Source organism: Amblyomma maculatum, chromosome 6, assembly GCF_055883805.1.
Source record: "Amblyomma maculatum isolate TAMU_Amacu chromosome 6, ASM5588380v1, whole genome shotgun sequence".
Classification (NCBI taxonomy): Eukaryota; Metazoa; Arthropoda; class Arachnida; order Ixodida; family Ixodidae; genus Amblyomma; species Amblyomma maculatum.
The window spans coordinates 100561136-100588620 of NC_139349.1; the positions used below are offsets into that span (position 1 = coordinate 100561136).

The 27485-nt window shown below is 45.2% G+C and overlaps 1 protein-coding gene across 1 annotated transcript in view; it reads left to right on the top strand.

Moving 5' to 3' along the window:
* Nucleotides 1–126: 126 nt before the first annotated feature.
* The window catches only part of LOC146186429 (cysteine dioxygenase type 1), a 99756-nt gene continuing 72397 nt past the window's right edge, over nucleotides 127–27485 (top strand). Inside the window, exon 1 of the mRNA XM_084607192.1 lies at nucleotides 127–383. Within this exon, the coding sequence (XP_084463318.1) occupies nucleotides 196–383 (188 nt within the window). The 5' untranslated portion in view covers nucleotides 127–195. The remainder of the gene's footprint in view (nucleotides 384–27485) is intronic.

Below are 27485 nucleotides of genomic sequence, written 5' to 3' on the forward strand. Positions count from 1 at the left end.
GGGTGCTCCTTTTGAGTGTATTTCAGACACGTGAGGTTTTCTGAGCGCGTGATTGGCTCGAGTGAAACAGCCGGTCGGAAACGTCACTGCTTATCTTGAGCATGTGCAGCCACTCTGCTGCCCTTTAAAAAAATGTGCGCCATCTAGAAGCGCTCAAAATCCCCGCCGACGGACACGCGTGCGTGTTGTGTTCTGATGGAGCCGAGGAGCGCCCTAAATTCGTCCAAGCCGCCGTGCGCGGCCTCGCTACAGGACCTCATCAACCAGCTGCACTGCGTCTTCGAGGCCGACCACATCAACGTCGAGTATGTGCACGAGCTGATGTCCTCGTACAACAGCAACCCCAAGGATTGGCAGCAGTTCGCCAAGTTTGACAGGCACAGGTAAGCGGGCAATGCGCGTTTGCCGACCGCCGCCGGCTGATTCGCCGCTCGGCTGACGCCCCGAGCGCCTTTATTTTTCAAGCTGTACTTTTGGTTAGCTGAATTGTACCAGGACAGCTTTACCATTCCGTGCACTGCGCCTGGTAATTGAAATGTGAATTCTATTGTTTCGTTTTTCCTCTTCGTTTACGATATAGTTTTGGCAGTTTGCGAGAAAAAAAGAAAACATCTTTCTGGTGCAGACCTTGATGCAGTAAGAAAAATAGAAATGAGCTAAAAGAGGTCTCTATTATGCAGGTCTTCAACGTACCTCACCCCACATATTTTAAAAATCTCGTGCACCAAGGTATGACCTGTAGCAAAAGGAGATATGTTTGTACAGTTCTATAAGATGCATACCGCGGTTAAGAACAAGTTTGATTTTTTTACCCTTTACGGATGACCATGCTGGCAAACACGCTTTTATTGCAATTCCTATGGTGTCTGTTTTAAATTCTATGATGTGTGCACATGTATAATTGGAGCGGTAGTGCTGGCATGGTCGTTATGGTCAGTAGTTTATTCATTATTTTGTCCTATTTCAGCGTCATTAGCCAGTAAACCATTATGGCGCTCGCTGCTGCATGCGAAATTTGCATACATTGTGGGTTACCGTCGCGAAGCGACACATGATTTTTAATTGCAAAATGGCCGAAATATTATCCAAAAAACTTTTCTTTTGCTGGAATGAAGAACTCGCATAGTGCTGCGAAGTTTTATTAAATTGCAGATCATAGGGTACTATCTTGAAATGATACACATGCGTTTTGAGGGACACAGCAGTAATTTGGTTTTTATTCATTTAGAAACATACTGCCAGCTGGAGTGGCGGATTGCAGAGAATTATATATATATATATATATATATATATATATATATATATATATATATATATATATATATATATATATATATATATATATATATTTCAATTAGACATAACCGAAATGAACTTCGGTGAACGTTCATATAATTCGGATTAAAAACTCACCTAATGCTGCGGGACCAAAAAGATGCTCAACGCAGGTGAAGCGTAGTCTTTAAATTACTGCTGATGAGGAATTGGCTAGGGTCAGCGTGCGGACACATATATTTTTTTTAAAAAGTTCGCGACAGTTTGCTGCGAAGAGCCGAGTTCATTGCCTGTGACACCCTTTCGAGCGAGTTCTGTTCTGGAAATTCTTAGTTATTTCCCATCCACACATTATGAGTCCATTCTGCAGTTGGAAGTCATGGACAGCAAAGGAACGAAACTATGACCGGGCCAGGACAGTGCTGATAACCTTAGCGTAATATCGAGTACTACAAATGACTTTTTATACACCGGTTCAGTATTGATTTTCAATTTGGAAAGTGCAAGTAATATGAAGATAAAATACATATGCACGCTTGTTGCCTTGCATGCACTCTAAATGGTTTCTTGGCTGTCAGAAATCTACTTGATACAAACAGTTAATATTTGTGGCAGCCATTGTTTTCCTGATTGTTTACCCCGCGCCACAGTTTCATGAGTTCAAACTGCACTCCATTATACCGTGTCCTGCGATAGCGGGCGTGGTTGTCGGTTCGGCAGTTTAGCGTATGAAAATGGCCTTGGTTCGGGCTTTCCCTAGTAGGACGTCTTAAACTCGGCTGATCTGTACCACTCGAAGATATAGCGTGAAGCTGCAGATGTCAATTCATTATTAGCACCAGCAGTATAGTCCACCGCAGGATGCACACCTATCTCCATACGTATCTTATCTTAACCATGGCCGGGCTCAAGCGGCAAGTGCGCGAAGCAGCTGCTGCTCGCGTCCGGCCGTGCAAGATGTCTTTCGCGCCAACAGCAGCCGCAGTATACAATCGCATTTTCAGATCTCTTCTGTCCAGTGCACTTGACGCTTTGCCGCCCGCAGCTACGCTTTCCTAGCTTGGTTATCACTCTGAATCTGCTACTAAGAATGTGTGCGGAAATTAATTCGGAAGCCTCCCTTTCACTGCACATATTAAGCCCGGTGAATGTGGAATTCTATTAGTGTGATGGGGTCCTTCGGGTATACGCAAAGAAAAGTAAAGATATCCCGATTCCCTGTCAGACGACCATATATGGACCAATACTTTGACTAAATCGAAATACTGAAACAGTTCCGTGATCTGTCCCGAATTAACAATCCTTTTTCGGAAACTGAAGTTGGAAAAGTGGTCATTTTTGGTCTTCTTTTTTTTTTTTTTTTTTTTTTTAGGAGAATGACCAAAAATGTATTGACTGTGAGCCAGCGGTAACATGGTTGAGCACTTCCGTGCCGTTTTTACCAAACTGCATCGTGCAAAACGAGATTTAAAGTTTTGAATTTAATTTCCCAGAGACTGCTTTCAAGTGAAATCTTTTTCACTTTTTTGTCTGGGCCTACCCACATCATTTCGATGCAAATAAAAAACGACTTGACATGTGCAGTGATGAATACCTTTTGTCTGTTGCACCAATTTTCTGGAATACACAAGGGGACAAATGACGTGCTAAAACACTTCAACTTTAGAGGAATCCGTGCGATCGTTTCTTACAAAGCGCACGCAACCAAAGATCGCCGACTTCTTTATGGGGAGATATATTTGCAGTCCGCTTAGACTGCTCTGAGATAGCAGTTTGCGTTGTTTCTTGTCATACACGTCACTTGTGTCGATACCGCGGCCCAATTACGCTTTGCCAAAATGATGCCGTGGCGGCTTTCTGGAGGCAGCTACACAATATAATCGAATTTATTGAATCGGGTGACCGAGAGATTTCTCACTCAATTTAACGAAGTTTCCGATTTAACGAAGTAATTCCTGGCTCCCCTCACCTTCTTTAAATCGAGTTTTAACCGTATGAGAAGCATTGGGAGAAAACGCCGTTAAAGATAATCACCACTGCAAGGCGAAGGCCTTTCCCATATTCCTCCAATTAACCTGGTCCTGTGCTAGCTACATCCACTTGACATCTGCGAACTTCCTAACCTCAGCCACCCACCTAACGCCGCCCCCCGCTACTCTTTCCTTCCCTTAGAATTCAATTTGTTACCTTTGGTGTTGCACTCTAAGAAAAAAGGGTGTGCGAAAGGGGTAAAAAGGGCATAGCATGGACATTTACCCCCTTTAGAAGGCCTTGGGGGTAACTTTGCACCTGCTGGAAGCAGGTCCCTATTCACTTACCCCCTCTTAGAAAACTTGCACCCTATTACAACCCTACTTACCCTCTCTACCAGCGTTTGTGTGTTTGTGTGTGTGTTCGTGCCCCTTAAACAGCGGGGTTATTAGTTTGGGCACATGTCACGATGGGGCGCTCGTGCAGCATTCTGTCCCATCATGTCTCGTTCCTGCACTGTCGCTTTCAGAGAGGGGACGCCTTTTGTGCCACCTTCGCCACCGTTTTTCTCCCGCGGCGTTTGGGTCCCTCTCCATGTTTACTCTCCCCAGTCAGGAACAGCAAGCTGCAGGTGTGTCCTGGTTTCTATGGGGTGACGTCATGACTGCAAAACTGCTTCTAAATTGTAATGAAACAGCAGATACTTTTGTTTTGCTTGTGGGAGTAATGCTCTGGCAGTGCACAGCCTGTTTCAGGCTTATAGTGGAGCCACTCCGACTGCATAGCGAACTGTCACGGGCCGTTCTGCAAACGTATTTAAGCTGCTTAAAGGAAAGAAAAGGCACAGTATCTGTCACACTTGGTAGAATCCTGAACCACACCGTAAGGGGAAGCTTGGGAAGCTTCGAAGGAAGGTGAAATAAAAGAAAAGAGAGAAAGAGGTGCCGGTTGTGTTCAGCAACAAAATTATGCACATATTTGATTTTACCTGAAGCGCGTACAGCTCGTTCGGCCGAAAAGGCATCGCCATTGCCATAGTCGTCGCCGAAACTCGCAACTCGTGGAAAAATATATGCTCTGATGTATATTAAAATCTTGATAACATCGATTCCTTATACAGCTTTCAGGGTGGTGTCATACCCTTTTCGTGTCACATTTAGCATCCATCTGCTAGTCATGTTGAAGGTTAGTTTGCGACAGAGATTGGAACCAACGACATATGTACAGCTGCCGAAATCTTAAATGACGTTCGTGACGGCAGTACTTTCTGTGATTCTGAGCGTTACAGAGCAGCTAACCTGCGAACAGTCAAGTATAAGAAATGGCTCACCAAGCTCTTGCGTAATCTTGATCATCTGGCAAGTATTGTTCTTATTAAGGCGCAGGAGCATAGAAAAGGAGGTCGTCATGCGCATGCTAGTTAAAGATTTGGGCGGCTCTACCTCCGGTTTTATGCCTTTCATTTTGAAGTTCGCCGTTCACCGAGAAGTGAGGCAGATACATCTTCCGTTCCTCCAAACAAAGCAAACTAAAGGCGTTAATCACATTCCCAGACTCTGCGTCTCTTAACGGCAAGAATTTGCGGAATCAAAACGCCGTGTTAAAGGCGCTATCGCGTCTACAGCTTTGGTGTCATGCTGGCTTCAAATTATTTAATTTTATAGTGTGAACTAGAGGCAGGCTGGTGGGCAGCTGAAAGCTGTGACACTCGAGGACAAATTTCACATACATATATATATATATATATATATATATATATATATATATATATATATATATATATATATGCTTAAACTGAACATTAAAAAGACAAAGATCATGGCGTCTTCCCCTATCAAGTCCTGGAGCATCAAGGGACAAGAAGTGGAAGCTGTGGCAGATTTTCTCTTCTTGGGCTCCAAGATTACCCCGGAAGGAGACTGCAGCCATGAAATTAGGAGACGCCTGCGTCTGGGCAAGAGAGCCATGGCTAGTCTTGACCGCCTAGTAAAGAGCAGAGACATTACACTGCCAACCAAGATCCCTATAACTCGTGCTATGGTCTTTCCAGTTGTGGTGTATGGATGCGTGAGTTGTACTGTGAAGAAGACTGACCGCCGAAGAATTGACGCGTTTGAATTGTGGTGCTGGCGGAGACTCTTGAGAGTTCCTTGGACGGCCAGAAGATCAAATCAGTCGATATTGTCGACCATAAACCCTGACTGCTCATTGGAGGGTCAAATTCTAAAGTTAAAGCTCAGCTACTTTGGTCATCTGATGAGAAGAGAGGAGTCGCTGGAGAAAGATTTGATGTTGGGAAAGGTTGAGGGTCACCGGAGAAGGGGTAGGCAGCGAACGCGATGGTTGGATGGAATCCTCGAGGCGCTGCAGATGAAGTTACGTGATGTTAGGGAAATAGTGGGAGACCGGAAAGCGTGGCCTAATATGGTCCATATATATATATATAGCTCAAATTTCGGGCAAAATGGCATTTTGTCAATGGTATGGTTCTTGCCTGATTCGATCAGAAGTCGAATGTTCCCATAATATGCGGCGAGGCAAGTACGCCAAACAACTTTAATATTAAAAATACTAACGGCAAAATGCCATTTCTGAACGAAATTTGAGCTGCGAGGATTTTGCGGTTTAGCTTGGAGGAGCATTCTACAGCGCGCTGGTAATTGTGCAACGCCCTGTATATTCCTGGGTCTCCTCTTTTAGAGAGTTTTCATGTTTCTGAAAACGAACTACCTGCCTGTCTACCCTATAAATGCACTTTTTAACGGGCCATCGGAATGCGATAAATAACTCGTCTTGCCTCGACCAAGGTTTTCATTTGCTTGATCTTACTGTTCTACACACATGCTCCCTTCTTCATTCCTTTTTTTTTTTTTTTTTCAATTTTCAAAAATAGGCTAATCAGTTTGGGAAGGGAAGAAAACAGAATGCGTACACTGTGTCGTCGTGCTCTGTATTAATATTGCAGGAGACGTTATTTTTGCATGTCATCATTCATAATTTTTTCATTCGTTCCGACTTCAGCAGGTTCTTTTAATTTTAAGGTGTACGAACTGCCCCAAGCGCTAGCTGTATTGTTCTTAGTTTACCAGGGCTCCTTTTTTTCGCAGTGCTTCGGCGTGTTTCGTACTTGCTGCACCAGGCTGTCGGGTGGTTCCAATCGCCGCTTCTCGGGCGCTTTTGTGATGAAACACGACGCATGCATGTTTTCCGCCACGCCGCACACCAGACACTTCGCGTTTTTCAATGCAGCACACACGTGTCTGCAGCAGCATTGTGCGACACGATGCCTTCGAGCATAAGTTGAGTGGAAAACTTACAAAAGACCAGCTAGCTGGCTGCGGAGCCACGTACAGCCTGTGATACTTGCACGTGGTCACTTATCCTTTCTAGTTCCGAGAATTCAGGAAACTGGGCATTGATTCCTTCGCTCGCCGTATGACACAGCGCAAAGGTGACGCACGCTCTTTTGTCCTGATAAGCTTGCCCCTCCAGTGAACATCAGAATTTTGGACACTGAATCTCAAGCGCCAATGATGGAGGTGGGGTAAGGAACAATCAGAAGAACCTGCTGCTCCCCGGAACTCTTTTCTTCACAGCATGAAGTCATTTTTCGCCGGACTTTCGGAAACCAGTTTGGCTGTAGCTTCCAGAGTGCCTAGGCGGGGTACACAAGCCTTCATTGTGAACAGTATGACAGGTCCCAGGGAGCCCAAAATGCGTGCCTCTTTTCGACGGCGAGCACATGGTGGCTCTGGACACATACTCTTCTCAAGGCTCCGTGGGGTCACGAGTCATTCCAGCAGAAGCGATGTCCTGTTCGGACGCGGAAGCATCGAGTGGTCTCAGTCTTATGCCTATGGGCTGCACTGCCCTTGAGTTGTAAATATTTGTATCATACTCAACATGCAAATAGATATGTGCGAGCAAAGTCCTTCGTTGTAACTGCAGGGAACTACCCCCTGTAAAGACGTAATCTTAAATTCTGTTAAGGGCCGGGGTGGTGCAGTGGTAAGACGCCCGACTACTGTGCCGGAGTTCCCGGGTTCGAACCCGACCCCGGCGGCTGCGTTTCGATGGAGGCGAAACGAAGTGGCGTCCGTGTGCTGTGCGATGTCAGCGCACGTTAAAGATCCCCAGGTGGTCGAAATTACTCCGCAGCCCTCCACTACGGCTCCTCTTTCTCTCTTTCCACTTTCATTCCCACCTTCCTCCCTTCCCTTACGGCGCAGTTCGGGTGTCCACAGAGCAAGTGTGACAGTTACTGCGCCTTTCCCTTCCTGTGAACCAATTTTTAACAGCTCACGACGACTCTGCAATCAGCGACGACGTGGAGCATGGACAAAACAAGAAGTACGCATCTCCTAGTGCTGCAACAGTCTTGGGCTGCGCAAAAGCAGCAGCGGAGGAGAGATCACGTTAGCAGATTCGCTGGGCCAGCGTTGAGAACAAGTGTGGACTTGAAAGGTTGCTGCTGCTGCGGTGGCGCCGTGTCACAAAGACCAGCTTCGGACTCCATTACGCATGCCAATGATGGGCGACAGCAGGTGCGGCGGCAGCGGTCAACGTAAACCGGCGCATGGTGCTTGTAAGTTCCATTTTTCAAACTTTTTCTGCCCTTATTGTGTGTTTAAGCCGGTACTCGTTTAATCAGCATGCGTCGCAATAGTGAGAACAATGTTGAGTCCGAGGTTCGAGTGGTCCCAATCTCTATGATCAGCAGGCGTGACTGCATTTGAGTGACCACCCATACGCATAGCATGTATTTCAGCGAAGGTGAACCAGAAGTTTTAAAACTGCTTTTTGGGATATTGAGGTGGTTTCAAATTGCAATTGTTTACATCAGGATACAGGTTAATCAAGCTAATTTGGTGGTTAACTAAACCTTTATGCATGTTTATATATGTTGTGCTCCGAAATAAAATTTCAGTTATTGAGCGCCTGTGTCCGTCCATCCTTCTGTGTGTTTCCTTGTTGTTCCTTGCACTCTTATTTAGGCATACCGAAGTTTGGTCTAGTCTTGGGACATGTCCTTCAGAGTTATCTGGCGTTGAGAGCTTGCGTTGTTGATTACTGTGTCATATCCGTTCTCCTACAGTAAAACCGCTTAACAGAATCATGCACACAGCTTTGAACTTCAGGCCAGTTCGCGCCGCTTAATTTCATGTCTCATAATGGACATTTTTGCAGTAGCTTCCTGCGATTGCACAAAGCCCCCTCATCTACCATTTTTGATGGCCATGCTTGCGAAAATGAAGGAGTTTTCCGAGCGTGATTTTTCACGAACGTCTCCTCAGTTATCGACGCCCTGGCCTGCTGCACAATCATGGACCTTTTCTCAGCTGCGCACCCTTCTTGTGGCACCCTTGACCGGACGGCTTACTGAGGTTCCCTCGCATATTTCCAGCAAACATTTTGTCACAATAGTTGAGTGGGCTTATTTTCTGAGCAGTAGTTGTATGCTGGGCTGTCATGTATGAAGCAGGTCAAGTGCAGGGGGAAGGTATATCAGGGTGTGTCCACAGATGCCTCAAGCATATCATTACAGATGCTAGCTGAAAGTAGCCCAGCACTTATATATACTGCTTGGAAAACAGGCCTGCACCACTACTGCGAAAGCATTTGTGCAGAAAAAATAGGAGCGATCCTCGGTAATTCGCCCCGTCAGATGTTCCTCGCTTGGCGGCCACAAGAAGGGTGCGGTGCTGGAAAAATGTTCTCCATGCAAGAGAAAGCGCTTGCTGTATCTGCAGCCGCGACGCGGTTCCAACACGCTTCCATTTTTTTTTTTTTTTTTTTGCCGCGCCGCTGCAGTTTAGTCGCCGAGATGTTTCCATCGCTTGCATGTGTATACATTGTGAATGTGTCTATTCCCTCCACATCTCATTTTTCTCTCGTTTTTCTCTCACACAGGTTCCCTCGAAGTATGGATTCAACCACGACGATGACAAAAGATTGCTCGGTTATCCTGCCATTTTCAAACGCAATAAAAAGTAAACCCTGCCTTCCGTTCTCATGTACTAATATCGGTGTGTAAACTGCACCCTGAATGGCTACATGGCCCGTCACAAATATGTCGCTCTAGCACGAAGAAACCAACATTGCGGAAGCGAGGGCATCTGTGACCGGCTGACGAAGACATCATACATCTTTTCACCAAACGTTTTTCTTCTGTATAGGGCGTATGTTAAGGCTGTCTAATGTTGCAGCGGAGGCAGCATTACCACACATATGCGAAACGGAGTCGCTTGCGTTGCAAATAAAGAAAATGTATGTCTCGTATCGCTTCGATAGCGGCGATGTCTTGTGACTGACTGCACAATCAGTCGAAGTGTGGTTGTTTTCAAATTACTAGCGTGCCAGTGTGCGCCTAGACTATATTTAGAAGGGCGCAAACATACCCTTCGAAGGAAAAAAACATTATCTTAAATGGGTGTAAAAAAACACTATATTATGAATTTATTTTATTCCTCGGGGCGGTGATATTACCCTTCCAAACGAAACATAAATATGAACGTAAAAGTGCAAAGTTACGCCCATTCATAGGGTGCAAAGATGCACTTACGGGGTGCTGTAGTAAGCTCATTATGCTGGCATAAATGCAGACCCTGTGAGGGTAAGTTTACGCCTTATGATTAAGCATAAACTTATTCCAGCTGGGAGCAAACATGCACCCGATTTTAGAGCATATTTTTGCACTTTCATGGCCTAACCTTTAGTCCTTCTGAGAAAGGGTAACGTTACTCCCCAGAAGCATATACTTGCACTTCACCATATGGCATAACGTTAGCCTCGATGTAGCGTAAACTTTACACCACACACACTTAAGCCCCCGTCGAGGGTGTAACTTTGCACCCAAAGGGGCTCCCCAGTGCGTCAGTGGACTTACCCCCCTAAAGGGGTAAGATCACACCTTTTTTTCTTAGAGTGTGGTTATCCTTTCTCCGCACTGCATGTCCTGCCCATGCCCATTTCTTTTCCACTAGAATGTCATAAACTCGAGTTCTTTCTCTGACCGCACGCTTCCTATCTCTTAACGTTACACATACCATTTTCCGTTCCGTGTATGGCTTTCTGCGTTGTCCTCAACTTAAGTGGAACCATTTTCGTTAGCCTCCAATTTTCAATCCCATGGGTGAGTATACGGTAAGACAAAACTGTTATATACTTTACTCTTGAGCGATATGGATAAGCTGCTAGTCATAATCGGGGAGTGCTTGCCAATTGCGCTCATCCGAATCTTATTCTCCTGTGTTATTTCTCTTTCGTGGTCCGAATATGTGATTACTACCTGTCCTATAAGTAAATATATTCCCCAGCTATTTCCAGTGCTTCGCTTCCTATTGTAAACTGCTGTTCCTTTCCGAGGCTGTTGAACTTTTCTTTAGTCTGCATATTAATATCTAGGCCTATCTTTTCTGATTTTCTTGTCTTTCCCTAGGACAGACAAGAAATGTAGAGGCGGATGAATGGGCAACTCCGGAAATGGACGGTTGAAATGGGGCTGTTGGCAGTCCCTTATGCACTTTCTGGGCTCCATTACGTAGAACAAAAAAAATCAAACGCGAATGATCTAGCATCAGGCGGCTTGTGATCGCGCAGAAATGAGGACATCTTATGGTTGACATAATAGAGCGGATGCTCCTAATTATGCTATATGCTGTCGATGCCACGGCTTATATAGTTGTTAGAACATCCGCCTCGTTGCAGAGAGGTGCTGGATGGGAGGTGCTAATTTCGTATGCAGCAGGTGGATGCCTGAAGGAACACCCATGGGTCCACGGCGGTGGGCTTATGCACAGAAACGGTGCCAAAGAAGAGCTAAGACCAGCTATCGCGCTGTCACTAGGTCACCACAGCAGGGACCTAGAGAGTGGCTGTGTGGTGTATTCCAACTGCAAATTTGTGCACCCATGTCATGCGATTGTCCGATAGAAATTTTTTCTTATCCTTGTGAGAGCCCGGGGCGCCTAAATCCGCTCTTGTGTGCACGGCCAGAGGCTGAAACGTGGACGTCATCCTTGATTTCAAGAATAGGCAAGAGGCTAGCCCCTCTAACCTCATACACTGATTGCATGGACTATGACTGTTTTGCTTCCTTCCTGTTGGTAATTTTAAGCCTGTAAATCGACCCATAGTCTCACTTTGGCCTGTATTTGGCTCGCCCGAACTGCTGCAGTATGTCTGTTCTGGGACTGACACTTCGTGCAGATGCTATATATTGCTCATCGCAAATTTTACTATTCTTGAGTTACTAATATTTTTTCATTGCTAGAGCCGTGAGGATTTATGCATCTTACCAGACTGAATTATTTATCTCGACAGTATGTAACGCATACAGAAAACAATGGCGCAACTTCCTTGATCAGATGACTAGGGGATGTATTTCATATACCTCTTCGAGCTGGCATTCTTGAAGGCGTGTGTAAAATGTAGAACACTCGGAAATTTCGACCACCTATAGTGTTTTAACATGCGATTCAGTGCACGTTAAGGAACTCCAGGTGTTCGAAATTTGCGCAGTCCTCCACTACGGGGTCCCACACAGCCTTAGTTGCTTTGGGACGTTGAATTAACCCCGTAAGCCAGGCCAAACTAGATGTAAAAGGACTGCGACCAAGGACGCGGGTTCGGCCCTGGAAGCGGCGGTTTGGTTTCGATAAAGGCCAAAGTCGATGCGCCCATGTATTGCGCGATGTGAGTAGACGGTAAAGATCCCCTTGAAGCTGATTCAGACCCCTCAACTATACGGCTCGTGACCAGTGCCGCTTCAGGAAAATCCCACATGCCAGATACAAATCGCCGGCTTTATTGTTGTGCGACAGAGTGGTGTGTTCTGTTCGATGCATTTGGGTGTGTAAATACTTTCGCCGGGCTATGGTGTTCGCCACACTACAGTTGAAGACCGGGATCTGGGTTACCTTAGCGTTCAACAAGCTCCTACTGAATTTAGTGACGTTGGTGACAGCCTAGCAGACATATCTTCTGTGCGAGGCGGGAGGTAATGGTGTGGAGACCATTTCGTCGGACGTTAGGAGAGACTGAGGAGATACGAGGAAAGAGTGCTTCGGCTGCACCTTCATTTCTTGCTACTACTCTGGGTTATAGCCGCTTAGATGCGATCGAAAACGGACAGAATTAGCTGTTATATGCTGGGGAGTACAGGTGGTCGTGATATCACTATAGTCAGATACAACTAAAGAAAAAAAAAAAAAAAACCGGCAGTTGCTAACTATGGAAAGTATTACGCGGCTTGTGTATTACTCCGCTGCAGTAAACAAAATTTTCTTATATCTGGCGATGCCAAACAAGCCAGATATGCATAGAAATTCTTGCGATTTTAATTTGCTCTGATGGTTAGCTTTTTATTTGAGTAACCAGAAAAGACCCAAGGACGAACTGCTTACCATCGCGGAGGAATTGTAGGTGTCGGTTTATCCGATTATATAGATAAACGCAGTAACCGCACTCTGTCAGCAGCGAGCTGATGAACGACGTTTATTTATTTATCAGCCTGAAGGGACTCACTAGCGTCACTTCACGAAACGTAAGAATTAACATTTCTGCGGCCTTGCTGGAAACAGGACCCCGCAGATCGAGGGTGTTCTTTTAAAGGAGTAACTTAGTTTCAGAAATCTTAAGTTTAGCACGGATGTTCCACTGATGCGAAAAAAAAAAAAAATAAAGACTCGTCAGGGAAACAAACGTCGCATCGCAATACTATCTCATCTGTATTTTTTGCACTGGCTGCTTTGTTTACTTTTTTCGTAAACGTGCACAGCAGTTTTCGCTCAAGAATGACACCGTATAAGTCGAGATATTGCAGTGGAACATCTCAAGGCTAGCAGAATGAAATTTCAGTTATAGTTGCGACCGCACAATCCCAGATTAGCCAGGTCTCTTCGCGAGATGCGCAACGCACGAAACTTCCCCAGCTGTTCGCAGAATCACCGCGGCAAACACTTGACATTTGTAATCTGCTCTTTGTAGCAAGTCGCGCGCCGCAAATAAAATTCCTTGTTTGCGTTACGGAGGGAGAAGGCGACTCGAGAAGGCTTCAGGGATGCGCGCAGGGCTTGTTGATATGGTCTCGGCGCTTGCGCAGAAGCGTACATGTGCGATGGCTGCGAAGCGAACACCGGTGCCATACGCGAGTCATACCGACCAAACTTTCAAAGACCTTCCCAATATGGCTCTACGGTGGCATTAGGTTCTTGACACAGTGACCGCGACAAACAGTCATGCGTTTGCTCAAATGTTATGTGCATCCTCTCGTTTGCGTGTCAAACAGTGCATTATCACATGTTTTCCAAGATATCTTGACACTCAGATTAATTCTGATTTATCCACTGAAATGCGGCCTCTAGAGGATCAGGCGTACAAATCTGAAGATATCGCTGAAGGTTAATGGTTAATGGGACTAAACATCCATGCGAACCGCTGCATGGATGTATAGTCCTTGCTTGTTTGGGGTTTAGCGTCCCAAAGCGACTCAGGCTATGAGAGACGCAGTAGTGGAGGACTCCGGAAATTTCGACCATCTGGGGTTCTTTAACGTGCACTGACATCGCACAGCACACGGGCGCCTTGCTTTTCGCCTCCATCGAAAAGCGGCCGCCGGGGCCGGGATTCGATCCCGCATTCTTGGGAACAGTAGTCGAGCGCCGTAACCACTGCGCCACCCCGGCGGGGTGAAGGTTAATGGATATATTCTATTATTCCAGAATGTTGTTTAATGTTGATGATTTTAAACCTATTTTAACGTTTGTTATTCATGACGCGGATTGGTTTGATGATTAGTTCGAGAGGTGCATTTTATAAATGAGAGTCCAAAAAAGTGGACGCCTTATTGCCATCACTGAAAAGATTTAGCATAGCGCACACGTTGTACCGCAGATGCATACCGGAGTACTGGTATGCGTCTACGGTTACTGGATTACATGATAGTAGTCGAGGCGAGTCCAGGCTATCTCACTGCGCATGCGCACCCGAAGTAAACTAGTTTTTTTTTAATTTATTTATACAATACTGCAGACCTCATGTGGTCCAAGCAGGAAGGACAAATAACATAACATGTTGTAAACCAAATGTGCTATGCTAAAGCTCTCTATTGTACCAAGCGCTATGCTTATGCTCACGACGCAGCGCCGTAGGCTGTTGTGCATTTATAGAATGACCGATTGCTGTGATGGAAATGAACGTTGTCGTTGTATACAAAAGCCGACAACAAAAAGTCTCCTACATACGACATATAGAATCGATTTAGGAGCCGAAGCATGTATTCGTTTGTTTCGGGAATTGCATTGCTTCCTCAAAGACATACAAATCACTTCGCGATGCTATATAGTCGCGCTGGAGTTTTTAACGCGAAATCGTACGTGCAGGTCCGTTTATTCGTTTCCTTTTTTCTTTTTCGTAGATGCACATAGCATAATGGCGCATCATAGCCACAGTTTCTTTTGCGCCATTAAACCTCATGGATATAACTAGCACATAGCATAGGTCAACCGCACGATGCAGGAGCAAATAACGACATACATGCGGAGACCTCAGTGGAGTGAGCGACCAGTGGCAGAAGTGCTGTTGAGAACTGGGAGCATGCAGACGTATTCTAAAAAGAGCTGTAAGTAGCTCACTCTCCAAAAATGAGCAGTTCATTCGCGCAAGCTGATATATAGGTTACCGCAGGGAAAGCGTCGATTACTCGCTTTCTGCTTGAAGGGGTCTAACTAGAACAAAGATTTGCTGAAGGTCGAGAACATTTCTTGTTGACCTGTTCAGTCATATTCTACAGGCGGAGACGCACATTCTGACAGTGACAGAGGTACACACAGTGGATGGTGAGGAACGACAATGACAAACGGGGACAGACTCGTACGCAGACAGACGGGCAGTGATACACATAGACGGGCTTAGCCTTGCAAAAAGGAAGACGTGGTAATGAAAAGAATTGTGCGCGTGCATTCCTTCGGTAGCGTTGACTAGCTGTGCGAAATTTGTTCTGAGGTCTGGACGTTATATCTAGCGCATACACAGTAAACAGTATCAAGGCATTTCCTCAGCTGCCCCCAGTACATGATTAATTTATAAACGGTGCAGTGATGGCTGTATTTTGCAGCAGTACTGCATTTTTTATATCTCAGCGTATGACTGTTTACAGTGTTATGAATGCTCAAAATAATGAATGCTAGCACACGCAATGGGTGAAAAACTTAAGAATTTAATTAGTATTAATCGACCCAAGATTCATTTGATAGATATACACGTTCCTTTCAAAGGTTGTAAAAACTTTGGTATTTCAGCCGAACCCTTCCACTGCGCTGAGTCAGCCTCATGTTGCTTTCAGAATTTTGAAAATGATACCAAGGGCTCTTCGCAATAGTTGTCGCTTTGAGAACCACTCCAAGAGGTCAGATGTCTCGCACGCCGGTTGACCGCTCGTTCATATTGCGCTCACACCCGCTCATTCACGGATTCAAGTGTCCCTGACAGAAGTCTTCGGCGAATCGCGATTATCGCTGCGGTTTGGCCTTTTGATGAGGGTTCGAGTGTCAAGATAGTGTCTCGGCTATCCTCTCTTCATCCTCCTTCACGACACTGCCGCGGAAAAGTAGATTACGAAGGACCATATTTCAGGTATGTCGTCTGACTGCAAAGAAAGGTCGCAGTGTGAGGTCGGCAAAGTTGAAAGGACCCGACACTTCTTTTCCTTGCTAGCCCACGAGATACATGCTGTGATACTGCGTTTTAACAGTTCCACGCAACACTGCAGTTGCAAAGCTCGTGACAGTCGGGCGACAGATAACGAGATGGAAAGAGAGAAAGAGACGTACAGTCAATATGAAGCCACGTGCGGCTTGGGTCGCGCCTTAATTTCCCCAGTCCCAAGCACTTCTTAACTTAATCTCCCGCCTTCTGCACTATTCTACTTGTTTTTCTCAGACAGGATTGTTCTGATAACTTTAGAAATTTGCATGTTTCGGATAAAGGTGGCGGCCAGATATCGCCCCGCGGAACGCCGCCTTGTCTGCCGAATCCGCTGGGAATGACTGTGCGCTCCCACTGCGCGGAATTACACATGCAGAAGTCTACGCCTAAAGGCTGCCGCCTGTCTGTGCCGTATCAGTAATCCAGCCCACCATCGCTGGCGTCCAGAAACGCTGTTCAAGCTGTAATAAGTGTGACGCTCGGATCCTTGCCAAAAGATGTCAATGTCGGGCACCGTACGCCGGCCCTGTTACTTTATAGCGCTTGCTTCCTTTCCACATGTCCAAAATGCCCTCATTTCTTTTAGCCGCGAGGAAATAATTCCGATCATGAACAGCCGCAATAATTGGAAGCATTGCATAAGCGTCCTTGATGAGTGTAGGTAATGTAAATGTTATCCTTGATTTATATTGCGCCAGCAGCTCACGCGTTTCTACCACCACCAAGCCTCATTTTTGCAGCTTTTGATCTCGCGGGAACAGGCGATATTCTGTTGTGTAACGGCTGAGACATGGTCGGAACCTTGAAACGAATTTGTGACGTGCACGCATCACGTGGGCGGAGGCAATCGTTATTTTGTCCTTGTCTTCTTTGCGCTGAGTTCCCATATACAAACGCACCAACTCACCCAATTTAGCATCCTTCTGCAATTATTATATAGTTAGGCCCTTGCCCATTGCACATATGGTCCAGGTGCTTGCTTTTGAGTGATATGTACGTATAGCATTCGAGTGGTCTTCAAGGCTCCAGGTCGATAAATTGTTGATGGTTCCTTTAATGTGAGCAGTTTATTATTTTTTTTTTGTCCCCTTTTGCGCCATTTCAATGCATCGTCACTACGCTCGGGGTAGACGATCTATATTAAGCGTTCCAAAGACTCTGCTGCATGCTGTCTCGATTGGTGTCGACGGTGATGACAAATTAAGATGCATCGTGCTCTTTGTGCGTGTAGATTTACACGCAGTGTCGTTATTTCTGGAGCGCTCCATCGATCTGACGCTGACGTACCACTCAAAAAAAGCGAAAAAAAAAAAACAAATAAATAAAAAAAAGCTAGTTGAGGTGAATACGGTCCCAAAAGCGCAATTGTTACAACATGGCGGCTCCGTCACCAGTGTGCGCGTCATTGGTAGCTTGAAATGGAAAGGTCTCGTAGCAAGCTTCAGAGCAGCTTGCGCGTTCAGGCGTCTCCGTTTGTGAGAGCTTTGGGAACTCGCGCTCAAGTGCTCTACAATGGGCGTCTATGCGTGCGGAGCTCACTTTTTTATATACAGGGTGTTCTCTGCACCTGTTTTCTCAGTTTCCGTATAAAAAATCTGGTCCCAGTGCATAATTTCAATTATAATTTTTGGCTTAACGCCCTGCATTGCGTGACCAACTGTTATTGCTTAAACACGGACTCTGTCAGCTCAGTGAACAAAATAAAGATATATATATATATATATATATATATATATATATATATATATATAGATAGATAGATAGATAGATAGATAGATAGATAGATAGATAGATAGATAGATAGATAGATAGATAGATAGATAGATAGATAGATAGATAGATAGATAGATAGATAGATAGATAGATAGATAGATAGATAGATAGATAGATAGATAGATAGATAGATAGATAGATAGATAGATAGATAGATAGATAGATAGATAGATAGATAGATAGATAGATAGATAGATAGATAGATAGATAGATAGATAGATAGATAGATAGATAGATAGATAGATAGATAGATAGATAGATAGATAGATAGATAGATAGATAGATAGATAGATAGATAGATAGATAGATAGATAGATAGATAGATAGATAGATAGATAGATAGATAGATAGATAGATAGATAGATAGATAGATAGATAGATAGATAGATAGATAGATAGATAGATAGATAGATAGATAGATAGATAGATAGATAGATAGATAGATAGATAGATAGATAGATAGATAGATAGATAGATAGATAGATAGATAGATAGATGATAGATGATAGATGATAGATGATAGATGATAGATGATAGATGATAGATGATAGATGATAGATGATAGATGATAGATGATAGATGATAGATGATAGATAGATAGATGATAGATGATAGATAGATAGATGATAGATGATAGATGATAGATGATAGATGATAGATGATAGATGATAGATGATAGATGATAGATGATAGATGATAGATGATAGATGATAGATGATAGATGATAGATGATAGATGATAGATGATAGATGATAGATGATAGATGGATAGATGATAGATGGATAGATGATAGATGATAGATGATAGATGATAGATAGATAGATGATAGATGATAGATGATAGATGATAGATGATAGATGATAGATAGATAGATAGATAGATAGATAGATAGATAGATAGATAGATAGATAGATAGATAGATAGATAGATAGATAGATAGATAGATAGATAGATAGATAGATAGATAGATAGATAGATTATATATATATATATATATATGTGTGCGTGTGAAGGAAAGAAGCCAACAGTCGGCGAGGCCAAGGAAAGCATTGGGGATTATACTTCGTCTTTTTTTTTTTTTTTAATTTTAACTTCGATAATCACATAAATTAATAATGTAATCTGTTTAGGGGAAAGATAATTAAACACAAAGTAGAAGGCAAAACAACGTGCCGATGGTGGGAACCGAACCCGCGACCTCCGAATATCGCGTCCGGTGCTCTTATATATATATGTTTTCAAAAGCGTACCTCTAGTATATAGCTGTAGCTGGCTGTACGTGTATTGCTTGGCTGCTTGGCCTTCCAGTACAAAAAAAGTTTCGCTGCCGTCGTGGGTCGTACAGGGCGCAACACCGCGCAGTGCGTGGGCCACGTCTGGCCCGAGCACACTGTACGCGCTCGTAGTTTGACCATATATACGCCGCGCCTAGTAGTAGGCTTGTCAGCGAGTGGAGGAAGCACGTGAGGCCGCGGGCGCAGACAGGACTGTTTCCTTTTGATTTTATTGCCGCCCATCGTACGAGATCACGCGGGCGTCCCCGAGGTGTGCGATGACGCGCGGTCTTCCGACAAGCGGAACCACTCTTTTCGGTTGGGCACGCCTTCTTTTTTTCTTTTGTCTTTGCTCGATCGAGAGACTTGACTGTCGGGTCTGGCGTAATCTTGACGCGACGATTGCGTGTATTAGACTGTAGAGCTGCTGCTGGCTGCTGCTGGGGCGCTTTGACGGCCTACCAGCCCCGACAAGCTGCTGACGTGTATCGGCCAGATATGCTCAGATATGGTCGGGCACGCGGTCTTGACGGTTTTCAGCCGAACTCATTAATTATGGCCGTCCGCTCCCACGACAACTAAAAGCGTTGCTAGGTTGCCGCCTTCTGTATGAGGCGATATGGACTGGTGAATATATCGTATCTTTTGCCTTACTTGGACATTTATTTGAATGAGGCGGTTTTGACTGCGCTTCATAAGTAAAAAAGCTGAGCGGAACGAAATTATCGGGTGCACGTTTCCTCTTGATATTGATTACCTTTTTTACTCGGTCGCGAATGATGGCTTGCTGGCATCAGTTACAACATGTACATAAGAAAATGGTGGAAAACTTAGCGGGCATGACAGCAGACGATTTTGTCAATTTGTTCGAAATTTACCTTAAAACACCTTTAAACACCAGACAAGTTTCGGCGAACTATCTGTATTGGATCATGTGTGGCGCCAGTGTTGTGTGGTACATTTGTCTTGTATTGACCGTGCCGTGACGATCTGTCTCAGAAGGCATGGTTGATTTAAAAGTGTTTAGGTATGTAGATTATTTTTAAAAACTTGAATACAGCAGAATCATATGGAATATCATGGCAGTCATGAAGACCGAGATTTTAGACCATGTCTGTGGCGTCCGTGCGCAGCACGCTCGCTGCCGTTGTCTTGATGCCATAACCGCCGCAACGAACACTGCCACGAATCCTTCTCGCTTGTACTCCACTGCTTCCACGTACAGGGCGTGCGGGTCCTGGGCGTGTTGTTCGACTAGGACTTTGGCCCGCGCCTGCCGCCGTTCTTGGTTGTACTCGGGGTGCATGTTTTTCGAAATGCGGTCCACGTGGATGTGGGCCCGCGCCTCACCGCTGATCTCGCACGATTGCCGACTGGGAGCTCGGGGATTGTAACCCAGGAACGTCAGTATACTGCGGCCTGTCTTAGTGGTAGAGAGGCGCTTCATTTGCGCAATGAGCTGCGTCTCGGCTATTTCTTCTAAGGTGTTATGGACGCCGAGCTGCAGGAGTTGTCTCTAATCGTTTACGCCGGCTGCCTCGTCATCGGCAGCGAGCGTATACCAGTCGTCCCTGTTGAGCCTCAAGTTACCACTGTGGTCTGCCTTTTCCTGACGTCTTATGTTTCAAACGAAGCGCTCGTCCAGGTCCTGAGCCAGCATGGTAAAAGTCCTGTCCGTCACTATGGGCAGTTCTGTTTTTTAGGATAGGATGAGTGCGCACGTGTATCGATCAAGGCCTGTCGAGAATGTATACATTAAGCGCTTTTGCCGACTTTACTATATGTAGGGGTTCAGCTCCTAAGTAAATCTGCTAATATTTTGTGCTCGTCCTGTCGATATGTGTCCGTCTTTCTTGTCGTGTTTTCTTAGCGCATTTTCTCATGGCTTCTCAAGTGTAATATTGTAACATGTGTACGTCTTGGAGCTGATTTATAACGACTTTTTCTGCGCGTTTGAAAACAGTGTCTGCAAACGCACTTTTTATAACGCGTCAAAAATGAAATTTTGCCTGCGGAAGCGATAGCCTACAACATTTGTGTGACCTGTATCGGAAGTGACTCGCAAGACAACGGAGGCGGATGGACGAAAATATTCCTCTAACCACTCCTCGCGAGGCGAAAGGGTGTTGAACCCTTTCGTTTATTGCTAGATTCATATTTACCGTTGCATCCTGGGTTTGCACACATCCTGCAAGTTCTACCTATAGCAAATAGCGTGTCCTACAGGATGTATATTTTGTCAGGGGCGGCGGATAATTTCCTGCTCACGAGGAGCGCTCTATATTTCCGCACGAAAGAGAGACACGGGCGCGCTTCGCGCTGTTATTTTCACGCGCTTTGAGCGGGCTTATCTGAAGAATGCTCGAGGGGTTAACTGCAAAGCAAACAGACAAAAAAAAAAGAATTTTAAAACAGTCTTCTGCGTTTATCAGCGCAGCGTCGTAGACGTACTACCAGCGTTACAGACTCAAGCACCCTGCCCAGCCAGCAGCTGCGCACTGACCGATGCTGGCCTAAGTCTTGCTTGTTCATGCGTGTCCTTGTGCTGTAAATTAACTCGAAGGAACTGTGCGTTGGTCATTAGGGATTTATTTTTATTCGTAATGTACCCAGCTGCCGCGCGCACAGAGCATTGTTATTGGGAGGCAAATTGAATGCAAGGATAGCGATGAATTAAAAAAGACAGCAGTGCAATGAGAAGACTGCGGGCAATTTCCAGTGGATATGTGAATGTAACCAACAATAGTAGAGAATACAGAGCAAAAAAATTAAGCAGTGGGTTAGCTTGGTTAAGCATGGATATACATGCAGAAGCTAAGCTTATCACTAAACTTTGCTTCGTTTAGCCTTGCTTTGCTGCATCTTGGTATGTTTAGCTGCTTTAGGCCTTAGGTCTTTATTATTACGATAAAGGAGGCCTAATCAAGGCATTCGTTGCAGCTTTGTTGAAGCAGATGAAGACGACAGCATATCTGAAGCTGAGCGTGAGGCAGCCTAACAGGTGAAGAAACTGGCTACAGAGATGGCACCTTGGTCGACTGCAGTGTCCAACACAGCTCTTTTTATTGCGAAAGCCTTTCTTGCCTCACAAGAAGCGCAGTGCGCACGACGAACTGACGCTTAAAAACGTGTCACCGTCAAGGAATTAAACTCCCCGTCCTTCCGCTCCTCAGTCGAGCGCGCAGACGGCTATTCCATGCTTTGTTTTTCTTTATTGCCGACTCAACTCCACAGCCGAAAAGAAAATCATAAAGAGACATTCTAAAAAAAAAAAAACACACACACACACAATCTGGCTTTTGTTACATTACTAAAAGCGCTTGAGAGTACCCAACTCGTCTAACACAGAACACCATGATGGTGGCTCTTTTCGAGCCACCATCACTCAAGGCCACAAACATATCGTATGGCTCGCTGCTATCGTCACCCACGGGCAGGAAACGGATACCGTATGTCGTTATGGGCAGTTGTTTATTTAAAGTGTGCGTTAGGATGTCCTAGTGAAAAACTGACTGAGTATGTGTTTGTGATTCCCCTAGTCTTATAGCACAAGGAGGTCGTATAGGGCACTGAAGGAACTGACAATGGTGCCCGTGAGTAAAAAAAAAAAAATAATTCAACAAGCCTGTCCCAGAGCATAGGTTACAGCGGACACGAAAGCGTGTTCGAAATCTGCGGAGGCAAAATTCGAAACGAAAAGACAATGAATGGTAACAATGAAACTCCCGTTGCGCCATCTAACGAGATTGACACAAAACGCCACAGCAGAGCAGTCTCGTGCGGCAGGGAGCAGCAAATTAGAGGAAGAAACAAGTGTTTCGCATTTACAGCTCTTAAGCATTCTTAAGGGCAATTCTGTTTAAGTTTTTTTTTTTTCTAGTGGTTGCTCGTAGAAGCTGCACAACCACCCCGGCGAAATCTAAAAATGCGAGTACTAATTAATGCTTACACATTAAACGCTACTCTACGCCGGTAATATCGTGGGACTGCTGGATAAAGCTTCGTAATTTTTTAGCTTCCACGTCTGCTAGAACACGTCTGCGTGTTTTTGTGGCATCAGGACTGTCGTTTTATTAGGAAAAATACCTTTGCCGGACTATTCGTGTCCGCAATGGTGTTTTTACTGCCTCGGGGGTGCTAGCCCGCCCACGTTATTGCTCTGAATAATAAAAAAGAATGTTTCCATCTAGAACTGCCGAGCAATAATCCTTGTTAGTAGATCTGGCATGCGATAAGCTTGCACATAGTGTAGCGCTGTAAAAATTATCTCACAAAAAAAAAAAAAACTGCTTCTCATCTTGTTACACATCAGTAAAATTGTTACTAGCGTTGCGGCTTTGTTCCGGATATCTGCTGATGGACGTTTGCAGCATACACAGTCATAAACTGCACAAGCTGTGTTTAAAGTTCGCTAGAGGACATCGGCACGATAGCTGCACTGAGTGGCAGTTTCTACCAGCTGTGTAGAAATTTGTTCGCGTAACTTTTATAATACTACGATCACTTTCATACGCGTAAAATAAACGTTGAGTGAGATGCAATGACGCTTTTTAAATTTTAAATTCCGATTCAAACCTTTACCCCGTCCCCCGTGTCTATATTTTTTCTAGCTCTCTTGCTTTATAGCGATCTCTCACCCTTTCCCAAAGAGAGCATGATTTGTGTTACTGCACTGCTTACTGATAGGTTTTAAAAAATACATACAGAATACCGGTTTGACTGAGTATGTCGACCCGTGTGGACCGATACAAAGCAAGAATAAGATGAAGTAGTCACTACTTACTAAACGACTGGAATAATATAAACAAAACTGTCTGCTGGTTTCTGCATTACATTTCCAAGAGGAGAGGTCACGGAGAGTTTAAACGTTCGCTAAATGCCATTTCAGGGCGAACTCCCTTATAGTTGCTCTTCTCTCTGTCCAAACAATCTGGGACTGCAATGTTCATCCGCCAGATGTTTCTCATCGGGTGACATCTTTTTCCATACTTCGTGTTTTCTTGTGGGAGGTTTTTTTCGTTTATTTCTGTTGCTTTCTCTCCTTCTGCAATGTTCCGAGCAGCCAGGCAGGGCGTCATAAAATAGAAAAAAAAAAAGAAAAGACTCGCGTGAAATAAAGCGTACGTGCAATATAAGAAATCAAGAGAAACCTGCATAACTACTTGCTATTCGTTCGCATGTAGTACATGTTTGTGCGTGTTTGGCCGCCAGCCGCTAAAAAACTGGCCGACCACTCGCAGCAAGTCGGTTGTAGGTGCGCGCAGTCAGTCATGTCGTGTGGTCGTCTTCCGAACTGTGCGCAATGCAATGCGCTGCCCTTGGCTGCAGCAGTTTTGTCAGACATGCGTGGAAAACAAGCATCAGCATGGACAACACGCGCGGAGCCGATATCCTGGCAGAGGGAACGTCGAACATATGCGAATGAACTGACGCGTGCACGCAAAGGGTAGCTGAACTGTGTACCTGTATGCGGAAAAACGTTTTCGCTGCATATCGCACTCGACTTTCATGGACACTTCCGATATACTGAGTGTATACTGCGATGTGTATCGCTTCCCACCAGTCGTCAAAGGGAAGCGTTCTGTGTTTCCGATGGGTGTAATGAGATGTGCTCTTCCCGGATGCCGTAAATATATGGCTTATATAGGATCCTGCGGCGCTTCCTGTACGCTCTTGTTAACAATGCCTTTTTTTTTTTTTTATCTGCTCTCCGTAAAGTTCTGCGCGGTAGTGGGATGGGTGAAGTCATCAGTGGCCGTTCTCGTTTCTGGCGTGCGCTATTTCTACCCTTCTTAGGTGTTGAATGCGCGGTCTTTCCTATCTCGAAGTGAGGGCTAACATATTTTGGTCCTGCGGTCTTCATCTTTCCCGTGGAAGTTTTCACAGTGAATAAGCTACCGAGCCGCTATGCTTGCCAGGCGAGTTGCCCTCAGGGTCGTGGACGGACCGGTGAATTTCTTGTGATGAGGCATCAGAGCACCCGATATAACTATATGCTATAGCATTAAGTTCGCTCTGCACTGTTCCTCTATCGCGCCGCTCACAGATTTGCCTTGTGGTCGTGTAATGGTGGCGCCACGGTCCTGCTTGGTTGCGGTGCGTGCCTGTAGTACTTCTCACTATTAATTCATCAAAAGAAATGCTAAAAACCTTGAGAAATGCATAATGCAACTACGTTGCGGGTATTCCAGTGTTTCCTCTCAAATATAGTCGGCTGTATAGCATAAGTTTTGTGTGACACGCTTGCATAAATATATCTTTGTATTAGCTCTTTCGGCCCTGGATCTATAAGTATGTTCAAAATTGTTTTCTCGAAGTTATTTTATTGAATAATGTCCCATAACGACGCTATAATAATCAATCGCTTACTCTCCATGTATTTTTGGAAGTGTGACGTCAAAATATGACATCAGAGCTCATGTAAAATGCGAAGTGTACAGCTTTCGCTAGGATGTGAATTAGATCATCTGGAAACCAAGCATATTTCTAGCCATACTTTGCTATTCATTATCCACAAATTACTAGGGTGTAGATTTCCCGCCCAAACTGCCCTCAGCGTCCACAGGGTGCAGACAGCGCGTGCCCAAAGTATAACCAGCCGAATATACCGAAGATTCGCTCCATTCTGCGATGTTAGACTGATACAGAGGGAGTCGAGGGCTCGTCTTTCCGCACAGCTGTGCGGCCTAGATAGCGACCAGCCGTGCGACGCCGGGAAAGCCCTCCACGGCGGTAGGGCGCGGCACACCTCGAGACGGCGCTCGATTCCCGCGCTGCGGCCAGCTAGACGGGGCGTCCAGCAGCCAGCCAGACTCTGGGCAGAGATAAGCAGTGCCCACCCCTATGTTTACCTCTGGCCGCGTGGCTGATGACGGCTGGGCCGACGGCGTCGAGACGGGAGAGGGGGACGGCGACGACGACGCGGTCGTGCCCTCACTCGTGCACCCTTCATACTGGCCGTTCGCCGACTTTCCATCGCGGTCAGTCTCACTCTCGCAGCGGGACAGCGGAAGATATAATGTTCGCTTTATGACGCGGATCATTTCAAAATATATTTGTGCCGTATTGTAAAGCGCGACCGCAATACTCAGGCAATGCTACTGTGGTTTGCCTCGCAAAATGCTATAGATTGACAGAGTCGTCAGGACTTACCGCTGATAGTATCGCCTATAGTCTTGCCTTATCCAGTGATCAAATTGCCGTCTTCGCGGTCTGTGTGCAGGGTGTATACAAGAGGGAAGTCGCTTATTCACGAAAACGGAGTAAATAATTATTGATTTCTTCATGCGCGTTTCCGTGTTCTTCGGTGTAAGGGTCAAGTGCCCCCTCTCATGATGGCGATGGGTGCACAGAGGCCAGGCGTAGTTCGTGGTGATGGTGGTGGCTTTTTCCACGAAGACACGTGAGTGTGCGCATGACGCCGGCAGAGGAATTGACCTCCTTCTTCCCTGGCCTCTAAACGAATTATCTAAGCGTCGTCATGAGGAGGGATGTAAACAGTGTTGTAAGAAGGCCTCTTGGACCGCGCTCAATTGGCGGTGCTTGACGGTGGCCTGTATAACCACAGTAAACATGGTATCTCGGGGGGTAGGACTTCATGAAAACAAGAACGAGGATGGATGTACAAGCTTTTACAAGATGCGGCAAGCACCTGCAGGACTCCTGAAAGACCTTCCGAAGTCCTCCAAAAAAACCTGAGGCACTCATGGAGGGCTTCTGAAGGACTCTTGAGCGCCCCTTGGTTACTTTAGGAGATACCAGCAATCTTTTGGGAGCCCTTAAAATAAATAAAAAAAAAAAAACTTTGGGAGACATTTTTAGGCCTATTTTCGGTATTATTCAGGATATTCAGGACTGTCTTTCAGGGGGCTGCCTTGACATATGCATTGGTAAATAACAGCAAGCAGAAATACAAAATACACGGCTTTCATGTTATAACAAGTCAAACAATCAAAACAATGTCAAATTAAAACGTCACAGCAGCTCAAGAACAACTTAGGGAGAGCGAAAAAAAGAAGACACATGCATTCAGAAACGCGAAAAAATAACTCTGCACTTGAAATGCGCTGTTAAATGGATAAGTTCATTTGGTTCTTTTGTGCTATGTGGTCTGCCACATTCGATATGATGAAACTGTCCGCGCGAGTTAGGGTGGCTTCAGACTGATTTATTAACTCTGATAAGGACACCAGATCGCCGAAGCGTAATCGAGTTGTGCACGAACGAACGTTTCATAGGCTACTTTGCGGATATAATTGGGTGAGAGGGCGAGCTAGCAGCCGTCTGATGAAACCGAGTTTGTTGCCCACAATGATGCCTAGATACCTGTAGCCCGCGGATTGTTTGAGTTTGGGAGACGAAAGTTTAAAAAACCACCAGCAAGGTTAGCCGCATTGTGACAGTGTAGCATATACGATCAATGTAGAGGCATATTATTTTTTATTACTTTCGGGTAGCCTCACCGTAATATATGTCCTTGTGCACGGG